This window comes from Felis catus, chromosome E2, assembly GCF_018350175.1.
Source record: "Felis catus isolate Fca126 chromosome E2, F.catus_Fca126_mat1.0, whole genome shotgun sequence".
NCBI lineage: Eukaryota > Metazoa > Chordata > Mammalia > Carnivora > Felidae > Felis > Felis catus.
Genome location: NC_058382.1, coordinates 15,966,237 through 15,978,886, shown reverse-complemented (window position 1 = coordinate 15,978,886; position 12,650 = coordinate 15,966,237). Strand labels below are relative to the sequence as shown.

The following is a 12,650-nucleotide window of genomic DNA, read 5'->3' as shown; positions in this document are numbered from 1 at the left end:
GTTAACAGAGATCAAGAACTGTGTAAAGACCCTAGAAATGTCCAACCTAATGCATACACCTAATCATCTCAAGATGATTAATTATAATTCTTAAGTTAGAATGCTATGCAGTCATTCAAAATATTTGTCGAAACAAGAAAACTGTGTGATAGGATTCAACATAAAGAACTTGAGGACTGAAGACATCCCTTAGTTTTCTCAAACTATTGTTTTTCTATTCCTTGTGACAATGTCTTTTTTTTTTTCCAAATGTAGTGTTTAGTCCATTTACATTTAATGTAATTACTGACACAGTAATCCATTTTATTTTGTTTGTTTCCATCTGACTTTTGTTCCCTTGTGTCTCAACTTTGTCTTCTCTTGCATTAAATACTTATTTAAAATTCCATTTTAACTTGTTTTTCACTATGCTTTGTGCATATTTTTAGTGGTCACTGTCTGTATTAAAATATATATTCTAAACTATTCACAGTCTACTTAGAGTTAATATTGAACCACTTCACATAAAGTGTAAGAACCTTGCAATGCGTGGGTCCATTTATAGCCCCTATCTTCTATATTATTGTTGTCATATATGTATTGTACATAGATATGTATGTACATAGATATGTATTGTATCTATGTTCATTTAAGACTATAATACCATGTCTTTAACAACATCTCTATTGACATGTAGTACATGGCACATATTTAAAGCATACAGTTGGATTCAATTTTTTTAATTGAGATATAATTGACATATAACATTATACATGGTTCCCACTGAATTTTTCAACTTTATGATTGTGTGAAAGCAATACCCACACAACCATTTTGTTTTTCACTTTCAATATAGTATTAAGTAAATTACATGAGATATTCAACACTTTATTATAATGTAGGCTTTGTGTTGGATGATTTTGCCCAACTGTAGGCTAATGTAAGTATTCTGAGTTAGTAGGCTAACTGTGATGTTCAGTAGGTTAGGTGTATTAAATGCATTTTTGATTTATGAGATTTTCAGCTTACAGTGGGCTTATCAGGATGTAACCCCATCATAAGTCAAGGAGCATCTGTGTATTAGTTTCAGGTATACAGTATAATGATTTGATATTTGTTTACATTGTGAAATGATTACTACAATGAGTCTGGTTAACATCCATCACCACACAGAGGTACAAATGGATTAATTTTGAAATGCGTATATATTCATATATAGATAATGAATATAATCAGAAAAATGAACAAATTCACTGTCCCCGAAAGTCTTTGCAATGCTTCCCTCCCGGCCCTCCCTGGCCCCTCCCACTCTGCTTCCAGGCAATTACTGATCTAGTGTCTGTTAATAAATTAGGTTGCACTTTCTAGATTTGTATGTAAATAGAATTGAACAATATGTACTTTGTCTTATTTCTTCCATTCAGCATAATTATTTTAAGATTCATCCATGTTGTTGCATGTATCAGTTCAATCCAAAATATGGTTGAATAGTATTCCATTATATGGATATATCATAATGTATTCATCCTTTCTCCTGTTGACATTTTGGTTGTTTCAGTTTTGTGCTATTATAATAAAAGCTGTTAAGACCATTGCTGTGAAAGTTTTTGGGTGGTCCAAGTTTTTATTCCTCTTAGGTAAACTCTTAGATATGAAGTTGCTAGGTAGTATGATAGTTATGTGTTTGACTTTATTTTATTTTTTTAAGTTTATTTTATTTTGGAGGGAGAGAGTGCATGTGTATGCACGAACCAGGCAGGGGCAGAGAGAGAGGGAGAGAGAGGATCCTAAGCAAGCTCTGCACCTGCAGTACAGAGCCTGATGCAGGAATCAAACTCATGGAACATGAGATCATGACCTGGGCCGAGTCGGAAGCTTAACCAACTAAGCCACCCAGGCGCCCCATGTACTTGACTTTAGAATGAATTGCCAAGCTGTTTTCCAATTTTTAAACCTATTTCATAGTCTCCTATTAATGTGTAACAGTTCCAGTGACTCCACATCTTTGTAACTTATTTTCAGTATTTTGAATTTTAGCCACTCCCTTTAAGCCCCCCCCCTTTTTTTTAGCTGAATGTCACAAATTTTGATGTGTTATCTGTTCATTATTATCCAGGTGAACTTCTCAAGCTGTGGGTAAACGGAGAGAGATCACTCAGAGCGGATTCCAGATACAGAGACTTGGAAGGCCAGGGGGCAAGAAAGGATAGTTAAGAGGTGAAGGGGAAATCACAGGAATGTTAATTCCTTTGAATCTAATTAACGAACACCCAATACACAGAAGGCTCTATTCTAGTTGATGAGAACATAAGGGTGGAATAGACAAAGTCTCTGCCTTCATGGGGGCTCTGTTCCAGTGAAAGAAGATGTGTGGAGATAGTGTTTAAGGTTGGAGCTGGGGGTGGGAAGCCTTATTCTTAGGCATTTATATAAACAAAAGGGTGAATTAAAAGTTTGCCTTGATAATGGCAGAGATTTGAGTTCTCCTGAATGAGGAGAAAGGATGAGACCTGACTGTGACCTGTGCATTGAATTTAGAAACACCTGGGTTCCCATCTGTATCTATCCTTAAACACTGATTTGATCTTGATAGTTATCTATCAATTTTCTCATCTTCAAATTTGAGATACAGATACGCACACTCCAAGAGCCTTTTGAAAAAAAATTTTTAAACGTGTATTTATTTTTGAGAGATAGAGACAGAGTACAAGTGGGGGAGGGGCAGAGAGAGAGGGACACAGAATCTGAAGCAGGCTACAGGCTCAGAGCTATCATCTCAGGGCCGGATGCAGGGATCCCAACACACAAACCATGAGATCATCACCTGAGCCAATGTCGGAAGCTTAACTGATTGCGCCACCTGGGAGCCCAAGCCTTATTGAAATCTTAAAAAAAAAGAGGCCCTATAAACTGCCTAACATGTATTTGTTGTTGGATCATTGTTTTGCATTGACTGCCCTCAACATTGTATCTGAAATTAGGAAGATACTATTTTGTTTCCAGCTGTGCTCACTTAGTATTTGGAAGATTCCAGATATTTAACTGAACCTTAGTGAGCCTTGGTTTTCTTGTCACTGAAATGAGGTAAAAACAGCACCTAACTTGTAGTACTATTGCTGTTTGTCAACGGACGTTTGAGAAGCTCTATATGCATAGTAAGAATTAAGAGTCAGGCTGTGGTCTTTCAGCCATGGTTTCAAATATGGATTCCATAGCATACTAGAAATGTATGATATAGAGCAGGTTATTTAACCAACTTCTACAAAATAGGAATAATAATAGAATTCAGTTCCTTGTGTTGAGGAAAGTAAAGTTTAAGATCACTGCCCTTCACGCTTTAAACCCTGACAGTTAAACCCTGACAATGTTTTTGAAAAGTATGTTTTTATATTGCACAGTCACACTCCTTGGCACATGAAGGAATGGCTTGGATTTGAGGTTTGAAATCTGTCAAAAACCTGTACCCAAGAGGCATAGGGAAACCCCAATTTCTGGCACATTACATAATGGCCTTCCTAGTCAATAAATCCATCCAAGGCTATCTGAGAAAAATCCTTATCTGTAGGGCACCTAGTCCAGGAATAGGGGCAGCACCAGAGACTGAAATACAGTAAGTACCTTGAGGTGGCGAGGCTCTTACCTGGAGGATGGCCGCCACACTCCGGGTTCCTCCCACACACCCCTGGTCATTAGGATAGCAGTGGACAGCTGCCCGAGGCCCCAGACATGCCTACACGGCTTCAGACTCCACAGTCCCCTTTGGCTTTCTGGAAAGACCAGCCGATTTACTGTTGCAGCCTCAGCAGGAAGCGCCAGCAGCTCTTTGCAGACGCGGCTTAGCTTGTTTAGGGGCGGGTCCAAAATGCAGTAAAGTCCTTTGAACGTGAGGTGCCCACAGCCAAGAATTCTCTTGAAGGCCACATTTCCCAGAGGTCACTGAGGCCGAATTAACGGGGGGGGGGGGGGTATGGGTGGTGCCCTGGGGATTATGGGGCCACAAGGTGCGATGGTGGTGTCAAAGGAAGAAACCACCGCGGGATGTCCTGTACCCATAGTCGATGCCAGACCTAAACCTGCAGTGAGATTAGAGGTCGAAAGTTTAGAGCTGCGCTAGGTCAGAGGGCCTAGTGGGTAGACACAATGTGTCACATTTGCATGTGCCTGAGAAGCAAAAGAGGGGATTGTGAGACAGGGTCACCGAGGGTGGGAGCGAGCGTGCGGTGTGCGTGTCTATGCGTGTAACAGGCCCGGGTGGGACTCCGGTGACGGTCTATGCCATTGTGACCCCCGAAGGAGTGTGTGATTGTGTGCCTTTGACTAGGAAGAATGGCCTTTATGTGAGCCTGCGCTGTGGCCTCTGTGCATGTCTCTGTGCCCAGTGGTTATGTACTGGCTCCTCTACCCTCTCGTTGCACAGCCACTGTGCAGCTGCAACAAAGAAATGACCCTAAGAGAGGTCACATTTTGCACTAGCATAAAATGAAGGTTTCCAGCAAGAAAGCACACACCTCAACTTGGGGTAGTAAGTTTTAGAGCCTCAAGGTGCCCCTTAGACCAGACTCTTGTAAAGACATTATGGGGCCATCAGAGTCACACACTCTGGTGGAAGCCCTGCCCTTGGTGCCTGTGGGAACAGCTACAAGTCCATGACGGCAGCATTGCCACAGGTCTGACCCCAGGCACCCACGGTGAAATCAAATACAGGTTTCAGCACCCCTTCTGTTTCCGGGTTTGTATGTGAGGTTATGATTCACTTCTCCATTCTTGCCATTCTCCAAAAGAAGCAACACAAGGAGTAGGAAAGAGATGTTGCATTGTAATGCACGTTAAATATTGTTGATGCCAAAAAAAAAAAAAAATCAAACTTCAGGTGAGTTTCCTTGTTCACACAAAAAATTTTTTTTAATATTTATTTATTTTTGACTGGTTTGGGGGAGGGACAGAGAGAGAGAAAAGGAATTAGAGAATACCAAGCAGGCTCTGCACTGTCAGCACAGAGCCCAATGTGGGGGCTCGAACTCACAAACCATGAGATCATGACCTGAGCCAAAGTTGGACGCTTACCCGACTGAGCCACCCAGGCGCCCCACAAAATTTTTATTTGGGTGTGGAACATTTGATTTTCTTTGTCTGAAGTGGGCTAGGTGGAGACAGCCTTACGCCTCCCGTCCCCAGTCCATGATGGAAGTCATCGAGGTAAATCCTCCCTCAACAGTGGCTCTTATTTTCTCTGTCTTCTCCAGGTAATAATCACATATTATTTGAATGTCATTTGAATTATACAGTTGGTCTTTATTTTAGTTGGTGATTAAGCAAGGCAGCAGGGTTTATGGGGAATCACACACCAGATATCTTTGATTTTCTGCGGAGGCCTACTAATCAGCAAATGACAAAGGCATCGGCTTTGTGAAGCTTTTGGAAGGGGGATTATAAATGGGGATTGAGGATAGAGATCTGTGCCAACAGTGGAAGGAATGTGTTCAGGTGATCTCTAAGTTATAATTAGTAGTACTAGTCAGGTGTTAGCTTGTGGTCTGGCAGCCTGAGTGTTTTCAGGTATACCATTGTGTGGATTGTGAGGGGCAACGTGGTGTGATATTGAGGAGGATGGGCCCTGAATATCCAATATTTGGTTTGAATCCTGGCCCTGCCACTTCCTAGCTGTATGAGCTTGGTGTGTCCACACAGCCTCTGTGTTGCACAGTGCTCAGATGTACGTTATAACAGTACATACATCATAGGGATATAACAAAGATAAAAATGTAAAGCTCATGGCAACAGAGCTTGGAACATAGGAGTGTTCAATACATATTAACTGTTGTGATTCTGGGTGATTCCCCTTCAAGGTCCAATAGTGACGACAATATGAAGGTAATTGATGGTTATTTGCAAGGTAAGAAAATTATCCAGAGGCTCAACTGGTTAAAAACAGAGGTTCTTGATCTTCAATTCTTTGATTGCTCTTATGAGCTTTCCAGGGGCCCACAGATCACTTGAAATGGTATTCAGAAATGTGTATTTACTGATTATCAAAGGTAAATATAACCAAAATAATTCAGAAATACTGGTTTGGAAACAAAATGGTAATAATGGGTACAATCTTGTATAAAATGTTCAAGATTACAGAAATGGTTGAGTAAATCCCACTACATGCTATATACATACATGAGATAAAATAACTTACAGCTAATGAAATTATACTTATAAAGATTCTTCATAAGAACGAAAAATAGATAAGGTAATATGAAGCAATATTCATAGCTATGAAAAGTATTACTCAAAAGCATTTTTAAATTGTGTATGAATCTCATTTAACACTAGAGAGTTATATAAGACATTTTGCAAGGTTTGTATCCAAAATGGCATTTTAATTATATATGTGTGAAGGAGACATCTGTATCTACATTTATTGAGACTCTACTGTGTATAAAACTCTTTTCTATCTGCTTTTTACACATTCATTCACTCTGCTAATTCCACTTCCCTGAATTATGTTCATTCACAGAAAAATCTTGATAGTGAAACTTTTGAATTATACTGATGATATTACTCAAGGATTGTCCCAGAAATGGTAGGTGAAATTTATTTCAATAACATTGTTTTTCCAATTCAGAGTTAGAGTTCATAGTTTACTTTATAAGTGGAAAAATTCTCCCTATAATTTTACTTTAAGAGATATGTTGGATAATATTGATGCTGTATTTCCAGGTAGGAATTATATCTGACTGTTGCAGGAGAATCCAGTAACCTAAAGAATTAATGAACAAGCCAGGTGCCTGAATGGCTCAGTCGGTTAAGCGTCTGGTTTCAGTTGAGGTCATGATCTCACAATTCGTGGGTTCAAGCCCTGCATCGGGTTCTGTGCTGACAGCTCGGAGCTTGCAGCCTGCTTTGTATTTTGTGTCTCCCTCTCTCTCTGCCTCTCCCCTGCTTACACTGTCTCTCTCTGTCTCTCAAAAATGAATAAACATTAAAAAAAATTTTTTTTTTAATTTTTTTTTTCAATGTTTATTTATTTTTGGGACAGAGAGAGACAGAGCATGAACGGGGGAGGGGCAGAGAGAGAGGGAGACACAGAATCGGAAACAGGCTCCAGGCTCTGAGCCATCAGCCCAGAGCCCGACGCGGGGCTCGAACTCACGGACCGCGAGATCGTGACCTGGCTGAAGTCGGGCGCTTAACCGACTGCACCACCCAGGCGCCCCCATTGTTAACTTTTCAATCACTTTGTTAAATGTTCTCTTAAGAGGAAGAGTCTGTATTAAATTAAAATAAAATTTCATCATACCTGCCTGGTTCCTTAAATCATCTCATCCTTCTATTATCTGAAATCTGTATCGGTAACATTTAACCTCTATTTCATTACAGATTTAAAGAAAACTAAGGATTTTGTGAGTTTTGCTTATATTTCTATACCATGTGGCCTTTTTTTTTTTTTTTCTTGCAAGCAGGACACTCCATTTCTAAGCCAGATGTGGTTGACTTATTGGAGCAAGGAAAAGAGCCCTGGATGATTTTGAGGGAAGAAACACAAAGACAGTACACAGGTAAGGAGGGCAAAAGGAGGCCGTCAGGGCTGGTAGCAGCCTACATGGTAATGGGGAGGCGTACATCTCTGTGTTGTTTGTAAAGCCCTCCAAGGCACCAAGACTTGTGGAGCATGGGCTTGTGACCTGGGGAGGAAATAAAGGTCTCAACATGAACTATAGAGGAAACTTCAATTTTATTTACCAAGCACGTTATTTCTCTTACATTTCAAACCCATTTTCAGTGACAAGGAATCTCATTTTTCATTAGTGCAATCTTTTACCTGTATGTTGGATTCAACTGCTCTCCAGCTCCTCTTTTATGTACACACACATATCAATGCAATGATAGTGAACACGACTTATCAAGTCCCTGCTCTCATGGAATTTACATTGTATTAGAGTGAGCATAACAGTAAACAGGTAAATAGACAAATAATATTAGGCAATGGAATGAGCTATGACAGAAAGTAAGAAGAGATTGGGCCATTTGAGATAAAGTGGTTGGGGATGACTTTTCTGAGGTGATAACATTTGAGAGGAGGCATGACATAAGGGCCCAGGACATGTGTTTGGGAAGAACATTCCAACCTAAATGAACAGCTTAGAAGACTCAAGAGGTGGCTGGGGGCAGTGAGGGAAAGGAATGAGGAGACTGGAGGGAGAGGGCCAGAGAGAGCTTTGTGAGTTTGAGCAGCACCATTGTAGACCAGAATAGAATGCCTAAGGGGAGCGTAATAAGTAATGAAGCCACACTACTGTTAAGAGTCAGATCATATGAGGTTTTATTGGATTTGAATTGTTAGAAATAATGAGTATTAGAATCAATTATATAATCTGTTTTTATTTAATTAATTTATTTTTTAAGTCTTATTTATTTTTGAGATAAAGAGAGATAGAGTGCAAGCAGGGAAGGGGCAGAGAGAGAGGGAGACACAGAATCTGAAGCAGGCTCCAGGCTCTGAGCTGTCAGCACAGAGCCCGATGTGAGGATCAAACTCACAAACCGCGATATCATTACCTGAGCCAAAGTTTGACACTTACCTGACTGAGCCACCCAAGTGCCCCTTTTTGTATTTAATTAACTTTTTTTTTTAATCTTGTTTTTAAATTTTAAATTTTATATCATTTATTTATTTTTAAAAGTTTATTGGGGCACCTGGGTGGCTCAGTCGGTTAAGTGTCCGACTTCAGCTCAGATCATGATCTTGCGGTCCGTGAGTTCAAGCCCCACATCAGGCTCTGTGCTGACCACTCAGAGCCTGGAGCCTGTTTCGGATTCTGTGTCTCCCTCTCTCTCTGACCCTCCCCCGTTCGTGCTCTGTCTCTGTCTGTCTCAAAAATAAATAAATGTTAAAAAAAATTTATTTTTAAAAGTTTATTTATTTTAGAGAGAGAGTGAGAGAGAATGGGGGAAGGGCAGAGAGCGAGAGAGAGAGAGACTCCCAAGCAGGCCCCCCACTGCCAGCACAGAACCCAATGTGGGACTCAAACCCACAAACCATGAGATGATGACCTGAGCCGAAATCAACAGTTGGACACTCAACCCACTGAGCCACCCAGGTACCCCTAAATCATTTTTTTAATGTTAGTCAGGGGCCTCGGGTGGCTCAGTCAGTTAGGCATCCGACTTTGGCTCAGGTCATGATCTCACGGTTCAGGAGTTCAAGCCCCACATTGGGCTCTCTGCTAATGGTTCAGAGCCTGGAGCCTGCTTCGGATTCTGTGTGTGTCTCTCTCTGCCCCTCCCCTGCTCTCTCTCTCTCTGTCTCTCAAAAAAATTAACAAATGTTAAAAAAATAAAAAATTAAATAAAATGTTAGTCAAATACAGTGACATCTGGGTGGCTCAGTCAGTTAAGCATCTGACTCTTGATCTCAGCTCAGATCTTGATCTCAGGGTCATGAATTCCAGCCCTGAGTTGGTAGTGTCTCAAAGGGGGAAAGGCAAGGATGGATGTTATTGACATGGAAGTTTTGTTTAGGGCCAGTTTTTCAATGTGGACCCTAGGATTGCGTGAAGATCAAGATATAACAGTGGGAAATTAGTGGAAATTACATAAGAATTTTGAGGCTCAGGATTCAAAGAATCCTAGAGCACAAATTCTGTTGATGTTTTCCATTGAAGAGTTGATGGATCTTTCCTGGTAATGAACTTTCTGGTAATGAACAATCAAGCCAATTGCCTGTATAAGAAACTCCAGGAAAGTAAAATTGTGTTGTGAAAATAGTGGGATAATTACATCGTGTTAATGTAGACAGGAGGGTACATTCAGGGATTGGCAGTTCTCTGTGTCTAGGCTGAGTTGAGGGGAGCATGTCCTTGCAAACACCCTGAAAAGTATGCCTAGAGAATCCTTACATCAGACTTTGTAACCATCTGTGGAGCAGCCCACTTCTTAAGTCAGGGCAGTGCCCCCTCTGAGACATTACCAAAGCTCTTTGGAGGTGGTGTTTTCCTTTACCACATAAAGGTGACATGTGTCTTGTTATATTAATGAAAGTGATGGGCACCTGAGTGACTCAGTCAGTTGAGTGTCCAGCTTTGGCTCTGGTCATGGTCACACGGTTCGTGACTTTGAACCCTGTATTGGGTTCATTGCTGTCAGTGCAGAGCCCACTTCGGATCCTCTGCCCCCTTTCTCTCTGTGCCCCTCCCCCACTCACGTTCATTCTCTCTCTTTCTCTCTCTCAAAAATAAGTAAAACGTTTTTTAAAAAAGTGAAGGTAGGGACACCTGGATGGCTCAGTCGGTTAAGTGTCCAACTTTGGCTCAGGTCATGATCTCCCAGTTCATGTGTTTGCGCGGTCTGTGAGTTCAAGCCCCGTGTGGGGCTCTGTGCTGACAGCTCAAAGCCTGGAGCCTACTAAGGATTCTGTGTCTCCCTCTCTCTCTGACCCTCCCCCGTTCATCCTCTATCTCTGTCTCAAAAATAAGTAAACATTAAAAAAAAATTATGGGACGCCTGGGTGGCTCAGTTGGTTGGTCGTCCGACTTCAGCTTAGGTCATGATCTCACAGTTCACGAGTTCAGGCCCCACATTGGGCTCTGTGCTGACAGCTCAGAGCCTGGAGCCTGGTTGGGATTCTGTGTCTCCCTCTCTCTCTGCCCCTCCCCCACTCAAGCACTGTCTCTCTCTCTCTCTCTCTCTCTCTCTCAAAAATAATAAGTAAACATTTAAAAAATTTTTTTAATTAAAAAAATCAAGGTGACTTCTGGATCCCACCCAAGGGCAGGGGCTGGAGGACCAACCATGTGTTGGAGGGTTTCAGTCCCAACCCCCAGACTCTTGGGAGGGGAGAGAAGCTGGAGGTAGAATTAGCCAATGGCCAATGAGTTAGTCATGACTATGCAATGAAGTCTCCATAGAAACCAGAAGGACTGTGTTCTTCTGGGTTGGTGAACAAGTGTAGATATGGGGATAGTGGCACACCTGGAGAGGACAGGGAAGCTCCAAGCTTGCCCTATGTATCTCTTCATCTGACTATTGATTCCTATCCTTTAATAAACTGATTAACATAAGTACACATTTCCCTGAGTTCTATGAGCCACTCTAACAAATTAAAAGAACCTAAGGAGGAGGTCATTGGAACCTCCAATCTATAGCTGTTTGGTCAGAAGCACAGGTAATAAACAGCCTGGGGCTTGTGACTGGTGTCTGAGTGGGGGATGGAAAGCAGTCTTGTAGGGATTGAGCCCTCAACCTGTGGAATCTGATGCTATCTCCAGGTAGGTTGTGTCAGAATTGAGTTGAATTCTCAGACACCCTGCTGGTATCAGAGAATTCTTGGTGCTGGGGGTGGGAGGTAGGGAGGGGAGGAAAGGAGGGGAGTGCTTCTCCACCACCATGTTGGAATTGTGCCGGGAAACTGAAAGAGTTGATGTCAGTAAAACTATATATTGGTGCCAGCTCTTTTCTCGTATGCTTCTACGCTTATGTTAACAGACACATATCTTAAGGAAGACTTTAGTTGAAGGACACATTGGGCCCAGTTTAGTTTCAGTGAATTAAGCACAGGGCCATTCCAATATGCTTCTATGGATAAGTTTACAAACACCTACATCTCAGTGAATGAAGAGGTTACTTGCAAAAAAAACCAAAAAAACTGTAATATTCTTACAACATTATGAAAACCCTTGGGTGATCTGGGCAAAAGATTAACCAAACACTTTCCCATTCTGTATAAGGATTTGGTCTTCTAACTCTGCTTCCTTAAAAACAGACAAGCCAGGGGGCGCCTGGGTGGTGCAGTCATTAAGCGTCCGACTTCAGCCAGGTCACGATCTCGCGGTCCGTGAGTTCGAGCCCCGCGTCAGGCTCTGGGCTGATGGCTTGGAGCCTGGAGCCTGTTTCCGATTCTGTGTCTCCCTCTCTCTCTGCCCCTCCCCTGTTCATGCTCTGTCTCTCTCTGTCCCAAAAATAAAATAAAACATTGAAAAAAAAATTAAAAAACAAAAAAAAAACAAAAAAAAAACCAGACAAGCCAGAATGTGTCGACTATGTTAATCAGTCTCATTATTTACGGTAAAATTGACCCAGTTGCTGAACTGCACCTGGCCAGACGGAGACAACACTGTATTTTGGCTTCCTCTAAAGACAGTATTTATTTAAGTACATTTATCTAAACTAAGTAATGAACGTTTGTACCATACTATTAATACTATTTAATCATAGACTTTGTTCAGATTTTACCAGTTTTCCACAAATGCCTTTTTTTCTGTTCTCCGATCAAATCCAGGATGCCATTTGGTATTAGTCAAAATGTTTCTCTAGTCTTTACCAATCCGTGACAGTTTCATGGGCTTTCTGGTTTTTCACATCCTTGAAACTTGCATTTATTATTTCAGATATTCCTGAAGTCTGCTAGTGGACTGCTATTTACTGATAAGTACATTTTTGTTCATTTTTGGTGACAGTCCCACAGAAGGGATGGCATGATCTCAGTGCATATTAGAGGGTCCATGACATAGATATGTGTTGTTACTGTTGCTGTCAATGTTAAACATTCTGTTAAGGTACTATCTGCCAGGTTTCTCTACTGTAAAGTGGCTATTTTTCCCTTTCTAAATGTTTTTTTTTATGTTTTTGTTTTATTTTTGAGAGAGAGACAGAGTACAGGCAGGGAAAGGGCAGAGAGAGAGGGA

The 12,650-nt window shown here is 41.3% G+C and overlaps 1 protein-coding gene across 1 annotated transcript in view; it reads left to right on the top strand.

The window, feature by feature from the left end:
- Positions 1–12,650, top strand: part of LOC102900592 (zinc finger protein 27) — a 73,282-nt gene that overhangs the window by 42,172 nt on the left and 18,460 nt on the right. Inside the window, 2 exon segments of the mRNA XM_045047009.1 lie at positions 6,515–6,550; positions 7,431–7,526. Of these exon segments, the coding sequence (XP_044902944.1) occupies positions 6,515–6,550; positions 7,431–7,526 (132 nt within the window).